Here is a 22,012-nt window from a genome sequence, read left to right as displayed (position 1 = left end):
AGTCTTTGTGAGATTATCACCAACTGTGCTTGTTAGTTAGTCTATTTTCTGTAATGCTTGTGCGTTTGATGTTCCAGATTTGGTCAATAACCTCAGTACTATTGCCTCTCTTATAACAATTTTTCACTGGCATGCAACATCTGAACTGATCAAAACCAAAAGATAATATATATATTAGTAAAAAATAGTTCAAATGACTATATTATGGACAAAATAAATTAGAACTAGGAAATCATCTATTATGTATGTCATGATATGCAGCGAGTAAATTTTCATGACCTCATCAACCTCAAAACCACAATCCTTAGAGAATTTGATTGGTAGATAAAGAAAAGTTATTATTATAGAAAAATGAGAGTGAGAGAGGGATGGAGAAGAGGTCGAGATATGTCGAGGAAAAAAATAGACACTCCATTTTAGAGGCTTGTCGAGAACAAAGATAAAGAGATGGAAGGGACACATTATAGAATAGTTGGGGAGTTTGAGTCAATGTAGACAGGCTGACAGAGTAACTTCCTTGAGAATTTTGTACAACATGTCCTCTTTTATGTTTTGCTTCTTTAATTTTGGATGCAAGGTTATGGTACCACCTGCATCGGGATGCTTTACAAATTGGCAAGAGAAACATTTATTGGAGAAACACGTGCAAAAAATTTAGCAAAATAATTTGTTAAGAACTTGACTCAGAATAATTCAAATATCACTGAAATTCCATGAGGCATTAGACATACTAGTATACTACCATGTTGGAAAACTATAGTCATGCCAATGACGTACTTGTTACCATCAAGGTTACTAGCCTTGTAAGACTATAACAAGTTTTATGAAGCCTTCTCTAACAACCTTAAACTTGGTCTTGATGTGGATTCTCAAAACAAGACAAAGCTAGCTGAATTGCTGAGGTATCACTCCACTAAGAGTGGTGATGACATGACCAGCCTGAAGGACTATGTTATCAGGATGAAGGAAGGACATAATGACATCTAGTGAACTAATGTTGCTCAAATATGTATTTGTCATGTACAAATCATCTAGATAAAGCTCTAAAAATGAAAGGAATGATGGAGGCTAAGGGATTAATTGTGCCCTGGAGTTGTTAAATTTAATTCAATTTTGTGCAGGTTGTCCCAAGATGGCAAGATAAGGGATGCAAACAAAGTCTTGAATGAGATGACTGAAAGTAAAATTGAAGCTTAGAATATCACAGGCGAGTCTTACTGAAAGTTGTGCCGGGTGTTTCACGACGATAGGTGATGTGTATTCTATGACAAGAACTATTGGAGTTCCCATGACAACCATTGAAGCCAGGCTTGAATCTGTGCCAGAGATGGGATATGATGCCCTCTCCAATGTACCCCGTGGAGAAATTTGTTTGAGAGGAAATACCTTGTTCTTCGGTTACCACAAGCGTGAAGATCTTACCAAAGAAGTTATGGTTGATGGCTGGTTTCATACAGGTAAAACCAGGTTGTCCTGGATTCAAAATTAACATAGTGATTTGTAAATCAACACAAAATTCACATACAGGTAAACCATTGCAGGTGACATTGGAGAATGGCAATCAAATAGGGCCATGAAAATTATTGATCGGAAGAAGAATCTCTTTAAATTGTCTCAAGGAGAATATATTGCTGTGGAGAATATTGAAAACAAGTATTTGCAATGCCCTCTTATAGCATCGGTATGCTTCGGGTTTAATCACAACAATTGATAAAAGTAGAGAAACAATAGTTATAGTTCATTTTTGGTCATATTAAGTTTACTGGGAAAGTTTACTTCGAAAAAAGTTTTGCAGTGCACCTATTATACTAAATTTGTGTAATTAAATATTGGGTAAAAAAAGAAATTATTTCACATGCAGATTTGGGTGTATGGAAACAACTTTGAGTCATTCTTGGTGGCTGTTGTGGTCCCTGAAAGAAAAGCCATTGAGGATTGGGCAAAAGAGCACAATTTGACTGATGATTTTAAATCTTTATGTAATAATCTTAAAGCAAGAAAACACATTTTGGATGAGCTCAACAACACTGGTCAGAAACACCAAGTATGTATATATAATTCATTATCATATGCTTCCAGTTTCTAGTTTTATGATATATTTTGCCTGTATTACCAAACATTTGACATGAAAGAAATATTCAGCTTAGAGGATTTGAGTTGCTAAAAGCCATTCATCTGGAACCAAATCCCTTCGACATAGAAAAAGATTTAATAACTCCAACATTCAAATTGAAGAGACCACAATTGCTCAAGTACTACAAGGTTTGCTTCTTGTGCTTTGATCAAAATTTCATAACTATTGACCTTTTGAATTAATAGTTTGATTCACAGTTTGTACCAAATGTGCATCAGTTTTGGCTTCCATGTTTAGCACCAAATGCTGATCTATAAATTCCAATAAGATGTTTGAGTGTGCATGACTTAAATAAACATTACTCTTTGCCAACATTATTTTGTAGGATCATATTGATCAACTATACAAGGAAGCAAAGGGAGAAATGGTGTAAACCATGCAGCAAGTGGCCATGCTGTGTGCAACAATTTTAAGATTTCTGCTAGTTATGAAGAAAAATCCATTTGGCATTCTGTTTATTTTGGTTCATTATTGTATTGACTGAAGTGCAAAACCATAAACATAGATAGAATAGGCTGTATGCTGAAACAGCAGCTCCATCTGTAATTCTTGTAAAAAAATCACATAATAAAATTGTGTGGCCCATGCAAAATCTGTATTTTCTTTTGGTAGATATGCTTTATTCTTTCATTTTTATAGTTTTGGTATGACTTAATATTTCAAGAGTACAGTGATTACTCATAATTATATCGTCTAACAATCCACAATCTTAGCCATCAGAATAAGGTGGAATTTTCTACAATTTAACCTTGTATTTTCGCACAACCATCAACATATTTCTATGTCTGGTATTGTCTTTGGGTTTTTAAATGCTTTGGTTCTATTTGATATTGATTGATAACTTCTAAAATGTGGTGAAAACTACGATAGACATTAAATCCAAATCACACACTCACACTCACATGTCTTTTGAATACACAAGCTTGGATACCGCATGTCCACATTACTCATCATTTTTATTTTTAAGGTTCAATGAAAGTAAAAATTCTTTTCAATATTTCACTTAACATTTTATACAAAAGCAAAAACTATTGGGACATGCCTGTTAGATTTCATCCGATGTGGGACTTGGGTATTTCCCAACAATGCATAAGTCACATAGGCAGGATATTCTAGTCTCTAGACATCAGTTCCTATCAAATGAATGACAGAGGAAACAAATTAATTGTTTCATTCACTTACATCAACCAAGTCCAAATTTGCTACTCTATATTTGTGTGCCTAACTAGCGTGCGTCCAGACAAGATAGACTAACAGAATGATTATGCCAATTGTGATTGATAACAAATACAGCAGCGACATCCAAATTGTAGAGGAATATGCATATATAAAATGACCAAATGCCCGAATGCATTCTTGTTGGGAAATATGTAGCAGAAATTAAAGACCCTAGGTCTAGAATAGATTCTCATTTATTTGGTTTGAAAATTTGGCCAAGGCCTCGTAGTATTTAGGCTATTTTCGTGTGTCAGCTCTCTAGGTCTAGAACAGGAAACCATCAAGCATGTACAGAGGAGTTCAACGCAGGAAATGGGGGAAATATGTAGCAGAAATTAAAGACCCTAAGGAGATTCGTAAACTTACTGGTACGATGACCTAAGCTGCGAAGACCATGGCGGGTCACAGCAGCTACACTTCTGGGAGATGCCACACAGGTCACAGGCACGGGCTCTCTCACGTACTCACAGCATGAGCTCCACTGCACACAATGGGCACAGCAGGGAGAAGGGTTAGAGTTAGGGCACACCAGAGAGAGGGGAGAGAGCGAGGTTCAGCTTTAATTTGGAAAGAGAGAGCGAGGTTCAGCAGAGAGAGGGGTTAGTGTATGGGCCACGCGCGTGAGGAACAAAGACGGGCTTATCAGAGGACCGTCGTTGCCTTACATTAAGGTAACATTCTAAGGCGGTTATTTGTAACCGTCTCCTTAGAATGTGAGACTTTAAAAACAAAATTTCCCCCCTAATTACAAAAATGCCACCGCGTCCTATACTAAAGTGGTTCTTTAAGAACCGATATAAATCTCGCGTCTTAAAAAGCTACTTTTATAGTAGTGTAAAAATGTATTTGAGATAAATATTTGTTTTAAAACATAATTTGAGAGAAATAAAACTTGAGATACTTTTACAAATTCAAAACTTAAATTTAACCGAAATTAAAATTTCTAAACTTTAATCTAAATATGCAAAGTATGAAAAAGAAACGCGTAGTCACTAAAATAGTGAAATTTGTCCGCGTGAACAATGGAGCATGCGTGGAAATGGAAACAGGGGGGAAGGGACTTAACGTTTTGAAATAAAAAGAAGAATAAAGATTAAAAAAAAAGTTACCATATGTTTTCTGTATATTAACCGACTTCTATTGATTGAAGAAAAATGCTAAATACATATTTTTTTAATATATTCTTGTAAACACATTTTTTTATTGATTTTATTAAAAATTATAAAATTGAGTAGATTTTACATCTCATTTAATGTCTTTCTCATGATTTTATAATTTTCAATAAATTTTAATAAAATAAATATGTTAGAAAGAGTGTTAGAAAAAATGTGTTAAAAAATATGTTCTAGCGATTGAATTAGTTTGGTTCTGCCAAAAATTTATGAATGCTAACTCTATGACACATCTTGTGTTAAGATGGGTTCCAATTTTATCAATACAATTAGTATTTTAGTATTTACAATACAAAAGATAAATGACTATTTTATATTACTAAAACTTATAATAAATATTTTCAAATATATAAATTATATTATAATTAAAATTTATAATAAATAAATTATATTTTAGATGTATAATAAATCATTTAGATTGTGATATGAGTTCATTTTTAATTATTAGTAATTTAAAAAATGAAATTAAATTTAGAAATAAATGTTTCATATATTCTTTTATAAATTGGAATTTTTTTTACAATTGTCACACTAGATTCAAATCTATGACTTCATATATTTTATCTCAATCCTCCATCACTTGTCAATCCTAATAAGTTGTAATAAATTTTTTATATTTCATTATTTTATTCCATAGTTATAAATATTAAAATAATTTATATTAGGTAATTAATAGAATTTAATAAATAATTAAAAGATAAATAAGCGTATACAATGTATTGTCTTCAAATAGTTAAGTACAAATGTAACTCTAATGATTTTAATTATTGTTTATTTCATATTTATAGTAAAAATATAACTTACACCTTCATAAAAAAAAGTTATTTAACTTTTACTCCCAATAAAAATATTAAAATAATTTATCTATTAATATAATAATTAATATAAATATATTTTTTCTTGCTTATTATCTTATGACTTAAACTAATTTATTAAATGTTTTATTTTATCTAACACATAAAATATCAGTGAAAAAAATAAAATACTATATATGCTTAATGTAAATGTTGTTTTTGTTTTGTATATTTCAAATATATTTCAAAAATGGGATTATTTTATCTAGGTTGAAAATTACTACACTTCAATTTTATTATGTATATCTATATAGGTTAAATGATACGTTTGACATATTGATGATGTTGTTGGTTTTGCATATTTAAAACACATTCTTATTAAATATTGTTCCATTGTTCATTACAGTAAAGACAATCACATTTAAGTTAAAATTGTGGGTTAATTGGATACCAAAAAAAGATTCAAGATAAAATTATCACTTTTTTTTTGCAATTTTTTATGCATGTTTCCACACTTAGACAAATCATTTAGGGTGAATAACATGTGTTAAACATTATGCTTCAATTTTAATATGTGTATTTTGTGCATGTACGAGACATAATATGTTTGATGTATTAATCTTGTTGCGGTTTTACACATTTTAAACATATTCTTGGTAAATCTTAAATAATGACAATAACATTCAAAATAAAATTGTGGTATCAATTGGACGCAAAAAATAAAATTCAAGTAAAAGTTGTTATTGTCTTTGGCAATTGTTTATGCATATTTTTACATTTAAGGTAATCACATTGAGTGGATAACATAGTTAAATATAAGCTTTAATTTTATTATATATGTTTATGCATTGGTTAAATACTACATTTGATCATTGATGTATTATTTTTATCGTGGTCTCACATATTTCAAACATATTCTTAGTAAATATTGTTCAATTGTTTAGTCCCAATAAATATAAGCAAATTACATTCAAGATAAAATTGAAATATCAATTAAGTTAAAAAAAGTTAATTAAAGTTGTCACATTCTTTTGGCAACCATTTGTGTTCATTTTCACAGTTAAATAAAAAATAAAATTTAAATAAAGATACTCAAACACACAAGTCAAAATTAAAAAACAAATCAAAATAAATGCAGGATCAAAAATCTAGTTGTTGTTTAATGTAGTTATGTTAGTGTAAAGACAAATATCACAAGAAGGGAGGTTGAATTGTGATTTTGAAAAATTTAACGCGTATTTTTGGAGGAAAAACAATATTATCGTTCGATGTATATTTTAATAAAACATATAACAGATTTTTGTAAACAGATTCAAACAATAGATAAAGATTTTGTAAAGCAGAATATGTTTCAAAACAAAATCAAATTCAAACCCTAAGTTAAGAAATAAGGAGAGCAAGAAGATAATTAGACACAAAGAGTTTGTACTGGTTCGTCTCAACCACTGAGACTACATTCACTTCTTGGTAAACCATCAAGTTTCACTAACTTTAATATGTTACAAGTATTAATCAATGTCATTTGTGGCTCTACAACTTCAAGTTCTACACCAAGCTTAATAAGTCCTAGTATTCTTTGTCTTACCAAGCCACTACTGACTCTATATGAATCAACAGATTTGTTGTTTGTTTGCACAATGATTAACTCTTAATCATCTTATAGACATATATACAATCTCAGTACTTAATCTTTTCTCTCATGGTGTTCAAGGTGTGTTAAGAGCTTTTTCGAACTATATAAGAATTTACATAGAGCTTTTTACAAAAAGAATTTGAATGATAGCACTTAGGTTTGTAACCTATGTCTAGAAAGCTTATGGTATTTATATGCCTTCATCTTCAAGTATTGGATGTCTCTAAACAGATAGCTTCCTTCACTTAAGGTTGCATTTGATGGTTATGGCTGTCGGAGCATTTAATGCTTGCATAAAATGAACATACTTCTTCATGTTGGAATATCACTCTTGTTTGCTTTCGTGTAGAACACTTCAACAAAAACCACTTTTTTGGAGTCAGAACAAGTTTGTCACAATAGAGCATGTCTTTTGGTGGTGTTTGTCAACGTTTAGATCTTGAGCTTCATTTATTCTTCATAGAATTTAACAAATCCTAGGAGAATGTCTCTGCAAAATGAATCTCAGACACAAGATATTAAATGAAGTCTTAATTGTCATCCTTTAATGTCATATCATATCATAGTGTATTTATGCTATTGTCTGAAAATACAAATGCAAATGCATGGGCCATAGTTTGATATCGCATAAGACACAACTTTTAACTTCTGTATTTATTTGTATATTATAAAAAAAATTAGGGATCTTGATCTGTCTTAAGACACAAATATCATTTGACTTAAGAATCTTCCCTTTTTTATGATGCCGAACAATTATAAATTTGAAAGTTGAAGGAAGACTTATAAGATATGTCAATAAGAGTCAACCAGTCTTATGATATGCAAAAGAAAATATGACAGAGATAACATTATATCACAAGACTTTGAGATAAAAGTTGTTTAGAACATCCGAAAAACATCTCATTTTATTCATAAAATATTTTTCACATCAAGGAGATGTGTTTTGAGTACATAGAATAAAGTGAATCAAGGCAAATAATAAAGACTATTAAGCATAAAGCTCCCCTTGAGTTGATGTTTTCTTTAGACTTTAGCTCCCCCTTAGATGATTATCTTAGCTTCAGCTTTTACTTATTCTCCCTCTTTTGTTTGGCAAATTCCTCATCAATCTTCCTTAGAAACTCATCACTAGATGAATAAGAATCTGATGATAGATCAATTGGACTGCCAAGAGGGGTGAGAGATCTATGAGATTCATAACCAATGGCCCTCTTGTAGAAGAAGTCACCAATTAGATGTCAGTTCAAATCTTCGTTCTTAGCATAACTTTGACCTTTAATAGCTTGTTCTAGGGCCTTTCTTGTTTTTGAGTAGCTCAGATTCTATTAGTTGAACATACTCCATTAAAGGTGGAGGGTCATAGACTTTTATGGCCAAAGCATCAGGATCAACTACTACTTCAACATCATAATCAACTTCTTCAATGATAGGCTGCACTTGATAAGTGAAGATGAATTTGGAGAAGGGTAGATATACAAAAAATGAGAAGGAGCGATCAAACATAGCATGGAACTCCCTGGTCCAAGAGCAGACCATGTTGAAAGGAGTTTCTGGAGTGTAGTAGGTGTGGTTTAGAGTCTAATAGCATCGCCAAATTTCATGATTAACTCATTCTGTAGGGGGCTTCTTGTTAGGTTCCAAACTAGAGCAATGAGTTTTCAGTTTGCAAAATCACTTCATGGGAGACTAATCCAAACTTGTAAGCTTAGTATTTTTCTTCAGAGCCTCAAGCTCATGCTTAAAGAGCCTTCTTGGGTGAGCCTTCACATATCTGGTTGGTAGAGCATCTTTATCTTCTTCAATTAGAAGTTATTTGCCTTCGTAGTAGTTAGCCTTCTAGTATAAGACATTCATCGACTATTATCTGAAATCATGTATCTGAAGTGGCTATGCATGAAAATTGTGACCCAAGCATGAAATGGGTATGAGTATTGAGCCTTTCAATCCTCCTGAATGAAGCTCTTCTTCATCTAATTTCTTCAATGTAAGGAGACAATTTCATTCTGAGCTCAGGGTCATAGTCTAATTGCTCCCAATAATTGAAGTTAGGTCTTTCCTCTGGTACCTCTAGATTGGTATCCTAAATTTGAAAGGTCTCACCAAACTTAGTACAATCCCAAGGAAGAACAACATAAAGGGCACAAATAAGACCCATAAATAGTTGAAGATCCAGGGGAGTAGAGAAAGGCATCTCAAAGGGTTTTACTTCCCTGCTTTTCCAGACTGTGGCACCAGGAGAATACATTTTTCTTGTTGTTGGCCTATGCTCAAAGATAAGACTATTTGGATTGGGAGAAACAATCTCTCTGATGGGGAACTCTTGAAAAACTGGTTCCCTTTGCCCATATCTCCCAATAACATCTACTTCTTCATTAGGATGGATATCCCTTGTATAGTTGTAGGGATAGTGGAAAGGATCTATATTAGGGAGGCCTTATTTCCAGAGGTCCAACAAATTGAGCTTGTCAAGCTCTACTTCTTGCATTTCAAGATGCAAATATATGAGAACCAACCTCTTTTTTTTCTTTCCAGACTCTATTGCAAGTCTACCTTTCCAAGACTTTATATCCTCTGAAGACATGATATAGCCTGTTGTTGAGGTTAGGATGAACTTACGCATCTGGTTGAGTCTGAACAGGACGTCTTGAAGGAAAGATTCTCTCTATTGCTTGTTGTTCATCTGACCTTATTAAGGGTCTATCAAGTCTGGTGAAGAGATTTGTCAATTTGATTGGCTCCTCAGTGATATGATAGATCTTTCTTTACTCCAGTCTTGCAGTCATAACATCTATAGATATATACTCTAGCACTCCATATGCTTCTTCTATGCGCTTATGTTTGTCCTCATCCATTGTATCAAACTGTGCAACATCAATGATCTGCTCATCAACTTCAGTCATTGGCCTTGGGTACACTTGTTCCGCTCCAAGGTCTGCTACCACTATATCATCTTCTACTTCTACAAGAAATACTTTAATAACAGATTGAAGCTTGGCCTTCTTAAGAACTTCCTGCTTTGCAAGATCCATGTCTTTAGACATAGTGACAACTTCCATCTCTGCAAGTCTCTTTGCAGCATAAAGAGACATAAGTTCAGTTGCATGCTCCACTACAAACTGAACTCTTTCAAGTTCCTCCATCTCAACCCTTTTCAGCTCTTGCTCAGATTATGCCTAGATTGATTCAACAATCACATCTTCATGCACTATATCACAATCTATATCTATCATGGTGTCCTTCTCAATACTCTGACTCTGAACCTCTTCATCAAACAAAGTCTTCAAAGATTCCAAAACAACATCGTTTAGAATTTCTTCATATTCCTTTCCTGCCAAGGCAACAAGTCTTGCATCTTCAACCATCTTCATCTTATGCTCTCTAGCTGGAAGAGCCTCAAAAGATGCCCAGATGCCTTGCTCTATCTCCAAGGCCTCATTCAATTCCAAGGTTTTGTCCAACTTAGCGTTATTGCATGCTTCAACCATGGACTTCTTTTGAGCCTTAGCAAAGTTTGCTACTCCCTTTTTGTTGATGGGAGAGAGAGCAGGCTTAAGTATGGGTTGAGGAGATAAAAGAGGTGGTGACTGAGGTGGAAGGGCTAGAAAGGGTATAGGTTAAGGTGTAAAAGTCTCATGAATCACGACATTAGATTCTTTGTCCTTTGAGGGTGAGGCTGGTTGAGGTTGAGGAGATTCAAGAATCTTAGATGTGGATTCTTGTGGTTTGGGAGGTGAGGATGAAGTAGGTTGAGCTTGAGGGTGTTTGATCATGATGGTTGGCCTTTCGGTTGTTGGTCTAGAGTTAGGTTTAGACTTAGAGTTTGGAACCTTTCTCTTTTGGGTTGTTCTAGGAGTTGAAGGTTTAGGGTATGAAGGTGGTTGTTTCTTAGGCTTTTTGGCTTGGTCTGAGGGTTTAGGTTTACATGGTGATAGAGGTAAGTCTTTTCTTTTGGTGGGAAGTTTAGGTTTAGGTTGGATGAGTTTAGCTTAGGGTGTGCTTCCTTCTCATTTGTGTATTGAGATGTAGCTCTAGACTCAAGATTAATACATTGGTCCTGAGTGCCCATCAACTAACCAACCATAGACTTTGGCTCCTTGTTGACCTTTCTCTTGATATGCTTCTTAGCATATTCTGGGAAGTTATTAGAGATTCCCATCTTCACAAAAGTCATACCCTTAAGTTGTGTTGCTCCAACAAACAGTGCCATTCGAAACACATCAACACCAACATCCCTTATGATCTAAGTAAGCAACATACCATAGGGAAAATGGTTCTTCTTTACCTTAGGGTTGAATTTTCCTTGAAGTCCTACATCAATTAGAAGAAGATGACTTCAGGCAAATTCACTTTTTCACCTACCATCACCTTGTACAAGCAAAACCTATCCTTGTTGCTAATATAGGTTAGGTTTGTAGTCCTCAAAAACTTGTTGAACAAAAAGCTATGGATGAGTCTGAACATATAGGTTAGGTTTGCAGTCCTTAGAAACCTGATCATCTCAACTCAATCATCTATGACTAGATGTGGACCACCATAAAGCATGATATCTATAGTTTTTTTGACTTATTTCCCTTTTCCAATCCTTGTCAAAAACTAACCCCTATTTCAAACATCCTAGCGCAGCCTCAATGGTTGTTGGAGAGATGATCACCTCCATTCCTTTGGCGTTGCCTATGATATTGACTTCATCTTGACGCACAGTTCCCAGAACAAGGCATAGGGACTAAAATGCCAAGAATTTAACTTTTCAAGAAACCTTGTCCATCCAACGTGATAAAAAAGGCCTCTAATAGGAAATCCCTTTTCTTCTAAGCCTTGAAAGTTCACCCATCATGTAGGGATGAAGGACTTTTCTAGGAACATATTTTTGGCATCCTCTTTATTGTTGATACGTAGGATCACATTGCTTCAATCTTCTCAAGTGCCATTGTTCACATAGATTAAATTTTTTTATAAGATTTTTGAAATTTGACCTCTCAAGCGCAAGCAGAAATGCATAGAGTTTTGAGAGTTCAAAGTTTCAAAAAAGTCTCTTAAATGCTCGCCTTTGCCTTATATATGTACTAAACAAATGAGAGAGAAATGAATAGTAACAATTCAAATCTCATTAAAAGTTTCTGAAAACTATTTTTCAATCATGGTGAAAAGGGTGGCCCATGTCTTTTAAGAGAAAATGAAAGGTTTTTATCATTACGAACACATTTCTTCTTTCGTCTATACATTTGAGCATATGTTAGTCCAAACAGATTAATGAAAGAATGTAAGACGATGCTACTATTTGAGAGAATAAAGCATACATCATTAGTCTGATAAACCAACCATATTTAAATGTTCCCTAATACAAATGAAGCGATCTTCAGACAAAGGCTTAGTAAAGATATCAGCCTATTGATGATCCGTGTCTACTATTTTTATTTCAAAAACACCTTTTTGCATATAATCACAATTGAAATGATATATTATCTCAATATGCTTAACCTTTGAATGTTGTATGGGTTTTTGGATAGATTGATTACACTAGTGTTGTCACAAATATATAGGTATATTGTTTTCAAAACTAGAGTAATCTTCTAACTGATACTTTACACATAGTACTTGTGAGCAACAACTTGCATAAGACATATACTCAACTTTTGTTGTAGACAGAGCAATGGAGTTCTACTTCTTTCTTGCCTTAGATACCAGACAAGGTTCAATATAGTGACATCCACCACTTGTGTTTTTTCATTCAACTTTGTCTTTTGCATAGTCTGCATCAAATCTTACTAACTTGAAATCTTGATTTTTTTTTTATAGAATAAACTTTGGTTAGCGGTACCTACTAGATAACCTAAGATCCTTTTAACAACTTTGAGAAGTGATTCTCGAGGATCAGAATGAAATCTAGCATATAGATATACACTATATATAATATCAGGTTTACTGGCAGTCAGATACATAAGTGAAGCAATCACACCTCTATGAATCATTTGATTTACTGGTTTACCTGATTCGCCTTTGCTAAAAGGATTGGAAGCAGGCTTAGGTGTTTTAATAGGTCTAACACCTTCCATCTCGAACTGCTTTAGATGTTCTCTAGTGTATTTCTATTGATGAATATATATGCACACAGACACACACACACACACACACACACACACACATGCCCGCGCACACACACACACACACACGCGCGCACACACACGCACGCACGTGCCCGCGCACACACACACGCACCCACACGCCCACGCACACGCACCCGCACGCACACACGCACCCACACCCGCACCCACACACACACCCCTTTGCTATCTTGTGTGATCTGAAACCCTAAAAGGAACTGAAGTTCTTCCATTATGCTCATTTTGAACTCATTCTTCATCGGATCAGAGAAATCTTTGCACAAAGATTCATTAGTAGCTCTAAAAATAATGTCATCTACACATATTTGAATTATAATGAAATCCTTACCAGTTTCTCTTATGAAAAGAGTTGTATCCATTTTGCCCCCAATAAAACCATTTTCTGAAAGAAAAGAACTCAGTCTGTCATACCAAGCACAAGGTGCTTGTTTCAGACCATACAAAACCTTTTTAGGTTTAAAAACATGATATGGAAGAGTGTGATATTCAAACCTAGGGGGTTGTTTGACATACACTTCCTCTTGAATAAAGTCATTTAAGAAAGCACATTTAACGTCCATTTAAAATAGCTTTATATTTTTATGAGAAACAAAAGCAAGCATGATTCTTATAGCTTCAAGTTTAGCAACTAGAGTAAAGGTTTCAGTGAAATCTATACCTTCTTGCTAGTTATAGCCTTGAGCTACTAACCTAGCTTTGTTCCTTATCACTTTACCTTGTTCATCTAGTTTATTCTGAACACCCATCTTGTTCCAATGATGTTCTTGTTTCAAGTTTGGGAACAAGTGTCCATACATCATTTTTGGTGCACTGGTGAAGTTCTTCTTTCATTTCAATAATCTAGCCATCGTTTGCAGTGCTTCATCTATTGTCTTAGGTGACACAAGGGCATAAGACACAAGATTTTTGAATAATGATATGGTTTTGATTCTTCCAGTCTGATCTCCAATGATTTGATCTTAATGGTGGTAGTTAACAAACTTCTAGTCCTTCGTATGAGGTTGTTTTCATCAGACTATTTGACTTCATCTACTTTAGGTACAATAGATAGACCGATATGAATATCTACATATTAATCCTCAAGATCTTATAGCTTTTTATCAGTCGTTAAACCATCATTGAACTTAACATGGATGGATTCCTCTAGTACTAAAGTTCTTGAGTTAAACACTCTATATGCTTTAGAAGTATCAGAATACCCAAGGAAGATTCCTTTGCCAACCTTTGAACAAATTTTGTAAGTTGATCTCTGGTGTTTAGGATGAAACACTTACATACAAAAGGATAAAAGTATGAAATATTTGGCCTTCTTCCTCTCCATATCTGATAGGGAGTTTTTTTTATCAATGATCTTATCAATATTTTGTTTTGAACAAAACAAGTTTTGTCCACTGCTTCTGCCAAAAATTCTTAGGAAGCAAGTTTTCACAAAACATGTTCCTAGCCATTTTTTTCATAATTCTATTTTTCCTTTGAATTACCCCATTTTGTTGAGGTGTTCTTTGTGAAGAGAAGTTTTGGAAAATAGAATTCCTTTCACAAAATGATTTGAACTCAACATTCTAAAACTCAGTTTCATGTTCAATTCTGATAGAAGAGATACGAAAATCTTTTTTTCCATTTTGAACTCTATTACAAAATATTTCAAAGACCCTGATTGACTCATGTTTATGTGCAAGGAAGTATACCCATATATATCTTGAATAGTCATCAACTATGACAGCCATATTTCTTGCCTCCCAAAATCAACATTCTAGTTGGTCAAAATAGACCAATGTGCAACAGTTGTAACAGTCTAAAAGTGGAAACAATATCTTTTGATTTAAAAAAGGTTTTGATTTGTTTCCCTTGTTGATAAGGTTCACAGAGAAGATAGGTTTTCTAACAAATCTTAATCAATCATTTTATTATATCCTTTTTTGGATCATATTGAAATGTGTATTAAATTGATATGCCCAAGTTTTTTATGCCAAATCCATCACTCATCTTCTCTAGATAGCAAACACATTATATTTTATTTGCTAAGACCTATCAGATCAATCTCATACAGATTATTGTGTCATATAACAGTAAAGAAGAACTTGTCATCTTCTATCTTGACTATACATTGGTCTTTATTGAAAGACACAATATAACCATTGTCACAAAATTGACTTATGCTCGGCAGATTATACTTCAGTCATTCAACATATAAACATTGTCTATAGAGGCTAGAGAAGGAATACCAATTATACCTATATCGGTGATCTTTCCTTTGCTCGTGCCTCCAAAGGCAATAATTCCTCCTTCAAATGGATTTAGGTTGAGGAACATACACCTTTTCCATGTCATATGTCGTTAGCAACCACTATCTAGGTACCAGCTTATACCCTAGCCTTTTCCTACAAAGCCAAATTTATCATGGGGATTTTGTTGGAATTGTAAAATTATGGTTAAAGTGTTTGAGCTTTCCAAAAACTTCCCAAAGTCTTTTGTAAGATAAGCTACTTCCTCTCTTAGTTTTTCAACTATAAAGGATTCACCTGTCTTACTGGCCAAACTCAGACTTTCTTTTAAAGTCTGGATTTTCTTTTCCAAAACTTCATTTGATTTCTTCAGCTCAGTATTTCTAAAATGGATATTTTATATTTTTCTTTATACTTTTGCATTGAAGAAAAATCATGTGCCAGTTCTGAAGAAGAACAACATTGGGCATATCTTCTTCATCGTCTGATGAAGCACTAGAAGAGGTATCTGATTTAGCACAAGTTTTTACCTCTATTTTTTGTTTGTATATGCCATCAGAGATACGTTGGTTTGTTATCGTCTGAACTACTACTATTCTCATTATCTAAGTCGTCCTAGGTGACCATTAAACTTTTGTTTTTCTTGTTACCAAAGTATCTTATCTACTTCAGCTAGGGACACTTAACCTTCATATGTCTAGGTTTCCAACACTCAAAGCAGATGATCTCATTGCTTTCCTCCTTGTACTTCTTCTTGACTCTTGTGTCTTTTCTTCTGGAGGAAAGTTGAAAGTTTCCTTTATTTTTTAGCATCTACTTGAAATTTCTGGACATGACATCCACTTCATCAGTTGTGGATTCTTTAGAATTATTGTCTGAACCATCATACTCAGCCATTTGCACTTTAAGAGCTTTATAGAAGCTCTTATTTTCTTCTCTTCTGGAGCTAGTCTTTCTAGACTTTAATATCTTTCTCTGGTAGATTATCTTTGTTCTAAAGATTGGCTTCATGAACTCTTAGGATACCCAACAATTCATCCCATGCAAGAGGTTTCAAGTTTCCAGCCTCTTGGATGGCTATTGTTTTAGGTTCCTACACCTTGGGATAGTTGTATAAAATCCTTAAGTTTAATTTATTTGAGCTTTGGTGAAGATGTGTCTTGGAGCTTCAAGTCTGTCTAGAAGCACTTGAAGTCTTCCAAACATATCATCCACAAATTCTCCTTATTTCATAGAGAAGCTCTCAAAATGCATTGTTAGAGTGACAAATTTTCTTAGTTGAACATCTTATGTCCCATCATAGTTGATGCTCAATGAATCCCAAATCTCTTTGGTTGTCTTTAGTCTACAGTTCTTGTTATACTCATTCCTGGACAAAGCACATGTCAAAGTATAATGAGCTTTTGTGTTTAGCTTTGTTATAGCAAGGTCTGCGTCTATCCATTCTGCTTCTGTTATAGGGATGGGTATGTCTCCATTTGTAATGATTAGCCAGAGTCTGTATTGAGTGGACTTGATATACATCTCTATTCTATCTTTCTAGTAAGGATAACCCTCTACTATGAAGCCTAATGGCCTTGTAAGGGATGCTCCCTCAATAATGAGCTGACTGTTGTTGTTGTTGTTATCTGCCATTAAGATATTCTCCTATAAACACTGCCAACTGCTCAACAATTAGAGGTTGAGCTTTGATACCAAACTGAAAAAGGAAAATATCACAAGAAGGGGATTTGAATTGTGATTTTAGATTCAAACCTTTTTTATGAAAAATAATGTTTTCGTCTGATGTATATTTTAACAAAACAGATAACAAATTTTCATAAACAGATTCGGATGATAGACACATATTTTGTAAGACATAATATGTTTTTAAAACAAAATCAAATTCAAACCCTAGGTCAATTAAAAGATAGGAGAGCAAGAATATAAATAGACACAAAGAGTTTATACTGATTTGTCTCAACCACCGAGACTACATCCAGTTCTTGATAAACCACCAAGTTTCACTAATTTCAACAAGTTATAAGTATTAACCACTGTTGCTTCTGGCTCTATAATTATATGCTTGATACAACTCAATATTCTTTTTTCTACTAAGCCACTATGGCTCTATACAAATCAACATATTTGTTTGTTTGCATAATGACTAACTCTTAATCGTCTAATAGATAGATATACAATCTCAACACTTTGTCTTTTCTCTCAAAGTGTTAAAGGTGTTTTGAGAGCTTTTTCAAACCATACAAAAATTTATAGAGAACGTTTTAAAGAAAGAATTTGAATGATAACACGTAGGTTCGTAACTTATGTCTTCAAAGCTTATGATATTTATAGGTTATCATCTTTAAGTATTTGTTGTCTCTAAACGAGTAGCAGTAGTAGGAGTAGCAACAACAATAGTAGTAGTAGTAGAAGAAGACACTTACTGGAAGCTTTACATAAACAGGAACGTATGGTGTCCTAGTAAAGTCATTTTCATGCACCCTTGAACGAATATCTTGCATAAGCTGCATCAATAAATGACACTATCAACTGGTCTTGGATCACATTCTCATATAAGGTTCCATAGTCCATATAATGGATATTGATGCATAAGTTAAAAGCACTTAATACAAAGAATGATTTAGTTTCAATCCCAAAACTATCTTCTAGCTTAGCAGAAACGAACACAAAGACATTGAGGAAGTGAGATTTGCAAAATTAGCATCAGTTAAGTAAATTTTACTTATCTCTCAATTTAGTTTTTAATATATGTATATAAACTATTGAGCTCTAGCGATAGAGCCATCCTGCATCTGATCTTTTATTTTTTTTTTCGTACTAGGATTTCTCTAGGTCTTCTCCATATTTGCCAAAATCACCTAACGTGAGATTCTACAATTTCTATCTATAGTGTTAGTAGGTGTTACCCCATCTTATCTCCAACATATTCATTCTTAATCTTATCCTTGTCTAGTATGTCACTCATCCAACGCAACATTCTCATCCTCAACTTATATAAAGACCTTTTATATAAGCCAAACATTAATTAATTATTATCCCTATTTGCATTTGAATAACTTAAAAGATTATAATTAAAATAAATCCATAAAAGTGTAAGACTGTAAATAAAGAATTTGGAAGTATTCTTAGTCTTAATCTTCATCTTTCACAAGAGACATTTCTCTATCGTCTGCATCCTGTATTTAATAAAACATTTTATGTTGTTTGAGGCAGCACACGTCAAAAAATAGCCCCCATGAAGTCATTTTCCCCAAAGAAAACAACAAAGAGAGCCTTAATATAAATAACTTGAAATAAAAGGGAATTGCATACCCAATCGGCAGTAGAGTCTGAGGCCATTAGTGTCTCAAGCTCATCATGCCCATAATAAGATGGTGGACGCCAGTTTAATCGTTGTACACCAAATAAATCTTCAGATGAATGACGTCTTAGCAATGCCCTTTCAGAGGCTTGACCCTATAGCAAAAGTAAAATAACAATAGAATGTAAATACAACTTATCCATAAAAGAAAAAAAAAAAACAGATGGTTGGAAAACGCATGATGTTAGAGTTGTGTAGAATAAAACAGGGAGAATCATAGGAAAATATTATCAGGTTCCATATTCTTGATATTATATCATCAGTCCACAACTGGGTTTTAGGCAAGTATGTGGAATTTTATTGCTTCCAAAATTAAGGAGTCTACATTCAAAAGCATCCCTTCAATGCAACACTGTAAATCTGCAGGGATATAAAACAACTTGATAAATTAATTTTTCTGAAGAAAAGACAGATACACAACTACATAGGAACTGCCTAAAATCCTTAACACATTATACCAAAGTTAGATCAAACACTAGTAAAACTCTTACAGTTTCCAGTACAACAGGAAATAAACTCCAGACAGAAGATATATATTATACTGAGGATGAAAGAGAGCAATCAAATTCAAACCAACCAGCAAAAAATCCATATAGGTACCTGCAAAAGATTTGTGCACATTGCCATTTCACCACAAGTTACATCAGCTCCTAATACTTTGCAAACTCTTAGGAAAGGGAGATTGCCAATAGTGGTCAAGGGTGCAAGATACAACTTCTCCCTAAAATCAATACGCTTCTTTTCACGTGAGTGCAACTTCAGGCTTAGATCAGTTTATCAGGTTAGAGCATCAGTTCCAGCTTTAGGTTCAGATTTCGTGCAACTTCTTTCAACAATTTTCTCAATAACTTTAACACCTGTTTCAGTAGTATGAAGCCAAGTTACACATACTGAACATAAAGTCAAAGCAACATTATATAAGTCATCATATGATATCAATCATAAACTAGAACTACTAGAGTCGAAGATGAAGCGATGACCCTCATTTTTTGCCTCCATAGCACCACAATTTTCTGCTACTTTTCTTCTCTTCTGGGAGCAAAGTACATCAAATTCAGATTTTCCATTTGTCATTGTCATCATCTTTCATAACTACTTTAGGGCATCCCAACTTAGAAAATGAATCAGAGGTAACAACACAAGATCCACTGTAATCATAATGATCACACTTATTGGAACCAGTGTCACCTCCATCTTTATTTTCCAAGTCATTCCTTTTTTACTTAGAGGTCCCTACAACATTTTTTTAAAATGAGAGAAAGAGAGAGAGAGAGAGAGAGATTAATCAAAATGAAAAGAAAAAAGTAAAACTGAAAACTAAAAGGAAGTTACAAGTTTATCAAAGCCAGATTTAGGGTTAGTTTAGACTATGATAAAAGAGGAACACTAACAAAGGCATTTTGCACCTCATATTTTACTGTGGCCACTATCAGAGTTCGCACTGAAGAAGAACTAGGGGACAAAAATAGGAGCATGTTAATGAAAATTTATACGGGCATTGGACATCTAACTACACCGAGTTTAATCTCCGTATATGTAAGACAAAACTTCAAGTGCCTCGAAAATCCTTCTTATTCGTGTAATTTGCTTCATAACCAACAAAGTAACAAAAATGGAAAGAAAGACAAACTTATAGCCTGACTTAGACTATAACAAACATATTCCCCAACAACAGGTAAAGTATTCTTGGATGGCATTTTCTAAGGTAATGGAGAAACAAAGCATAAAAGGAGCATAGATGAAAAGCAACAAAAAGGAAAAAGTAAATAACATACCACGAGGCCTAGACTTTTGAGTTGGGCATCTTCCATGAGAAGCTCATCTTATTTTTCCACAAAAGCTTTTGAACATCTTTGCCCAATCCATTCACATTGGAATTATTTTAGGACCATTCAGATTGGCAGAAGGCACACCATCTTCATGCGTACTCGAAAATCTACACCCTAACCCATATGGGCAAGCGCCTCCAGATTTAAAGAAAGTATATTGCCCCTCTAGATCAGTAGGTTTCTGCACTTAGGGTTCATACAATCAGAATTAGTTCATAAACAAACAAAGCACTAGAAATCAAAGCAATTGAATAGTACGCACTTGTGCCTTGAAGGCTTCCAAATCATGGCTGAAACGACACTTGTCTTTATAAGGACATGAACTAACATCCCCTGTTCTGGCAATTTCGGAACATAGGTTTCGTACTGACTTTTGTTCCTGTGAATGTTCGAATTGAAAGCAAACAAAGTTAAGTGCAATTGTAATGTGGAAAGACATAGGCAAGTAAATGAGGGTGCCTGACGATGTTTGTGTTTGAGTTGGCACTTGCACTTCTTCTCCTTGGTGAGAACAGAAGTCTTGTTATCATTGGGAATGGAAACGCCGTCGTTTAGAGAGGAAGAGCGAACAGGAACTGGAAATAACTCCCACTCCCACACAAAATCCTTTCTCCCATCTCTCTGCAACCAATAGTTTAGAGTGAGAGAGAGGCTTACTCTTTACTCAGTGGAGTCTCGCACAGCAAAGCCCTACTCCATATGTAGGGCGACGTGATGCTATCACGATCGCGAAAGAAGAGCATACGGCTGACATCATGATGGCAGACTACAGGTGGCGTGGTGGCAAACTGCAGGCGGCACAGTGGCGAACATCAAGCTCAAGGCCTGGGCGGACGGATTGTTGAAATTCCACATCGATTAAAGATATTGTCAATATAAACAAACTAATAATTCTTACCTTAAAAGTTAATTTTATATCAAAAGTTGAGTCAATCCTAACATTAAGATTTCAAGAAAAAAGCATAAGGATAAGAAATTGAGAGACAAAGCAAAATGATGTTGAAATAGGAATCCCATTTTAACATTAATTTTTTGAAAATTAATATTAATGATGACATTTTATTTAAATCGATATTAATTTGACGATATTTAAATAAAATGATAATTTTTGTTAAAATTAATATTAATTTGACTATATTAAATCTTATTTTTGTTATAATAATGTGTTTAATTTGTGTCATTGTTAATGGAGGAGAGAGAAGTAACCTCAGATTATCTTTCAAAGGTGGAAGAATCCAATAATTTTAGTAGGGAATAGAAATTTGAAAATTAATCGGTGGGGTGCCCCCCATTCTTCAGACGTGGATCCATCCCTATGTCCTAACGAAAGGAAGTTTGATAGACCAAGATCACACACTTGACATCATTCACATATTAGAATCTTAAAAAAGTGTATTCTTCGCTAATTGAAAAAAGGAAAGAGAAAAAAGTTACTTTATTGATGTAGTTACAACGTAAACATGGCCATCTGTATGAACAAAACCAAAACATATTTTGCCTTTGAAGGAGGAGAAAATAAGA

The 22,012-nt window shown here is 34.0% G+C and overlaps 1 protein-coding gene and 1 long non-coding RNA gene across 3 annotated transcripts; one reads left to right on the top strand and one right to left on the bottom strand.

Annotated features, from left to right (window-relative positions):
- The first annotated feature begins 1,250 nt into the window (after positions 1 to 1,250).
- LOC100793626 (long chain acyl-CoA synthetase 2) lies at positions 1,251 to 2,647 on the top strand. Its single transcript, XM_014777549.3, has 4 exons — positions 1,251 to 1,457; positions 1,542 to 1,681; positions 1,862 to 2,262; positions 2,460 to 2,647. The coding sequence occupies exons 1-3, from the start codon at positions 1,265 to 1,267 to the stop codon at positions 2,084 to 2,086; spliced, it is 558 nt and encodes a 185-aa protein (XP_014633035.1). The 5' UTR covers positions 1,251 to 1,264; the 3' UTR covers positions 2,087 to 2,262; positions 2,460 to 2,647.
- Positions 2,648 to 6,784: 4,137 nt separating this feature from the next.
- Positions 6,785 to 21,433, bottom strand: LOC102668086 (uncharacterized). 2 transcript variants are annotated; one of them, XR_005892271.1, is made up of 7 exons: positions 21,149 to 21,433; positions 20,754 to 20,870; positions 20,438 to 20,672; positions 19,263 to 19,519; positions 18,614 to 19,022; positions 17,725 to 17,805; positions 6,785 to 7,441 (listed from the first exon to the last, which is right to left on the bottom strand). It is a non-coding gene; the product is annotated as an uncharacterized lncRNA (long non-coding RNA). The 2 variants fall into 2 exon arrangements; XR_005892270.1 differs by having other exon boundaries at positions 18,614 to 18,757; positions 21,149 to 21,413.
- Between the last annotated feature and the right edge of the window lie 579 nt (positions 21,434 to 22,012).

The sequence above is a fragment of the Glycine max genome, chromosome 7, assembly GCF_000004515.6.
Source record: "Glycine max cultivar Williams 82 chromosome 7, Glycine_max_v4.0, whole genome shotgun sequence".
NCBI classification, from domain to species: Eukaryota; Viridiplantae; Streptophyta; class Magnoliopsida; order Fabales; family Fabaceae; genus Glycine; species Glycine max.
The sequence above is the reverse complement of the archived record's forward strand: the minus strand, read 5'-3'. Positions and strand labels throughout refer to the sequence as shown.

Bases quoted from the DNA above. Each gene is read 5' to 3' on its own strand.
- LOC100793626 (XM_014777549.3), top strand. From the start codon at position 1,265: ATGACAAGAACTATTGGAGTTCCCATGACAACCATTGAAGCCAGGCTT. The intron at 1,458-1,541 runs GTAAAACCAGGT...AAACCATTGCAG, and splicing joins TGATGGCTGGTTTCATACAG to GTGACATTGGAGAATGGCAA. The intron at 1,682-1,861 runs GTATGCTTCGGG...TTTCACATGCAG, and splicing joins AATGCCCTCTTATAGCATCG to ATTTGGGTGTATGGAAACAA.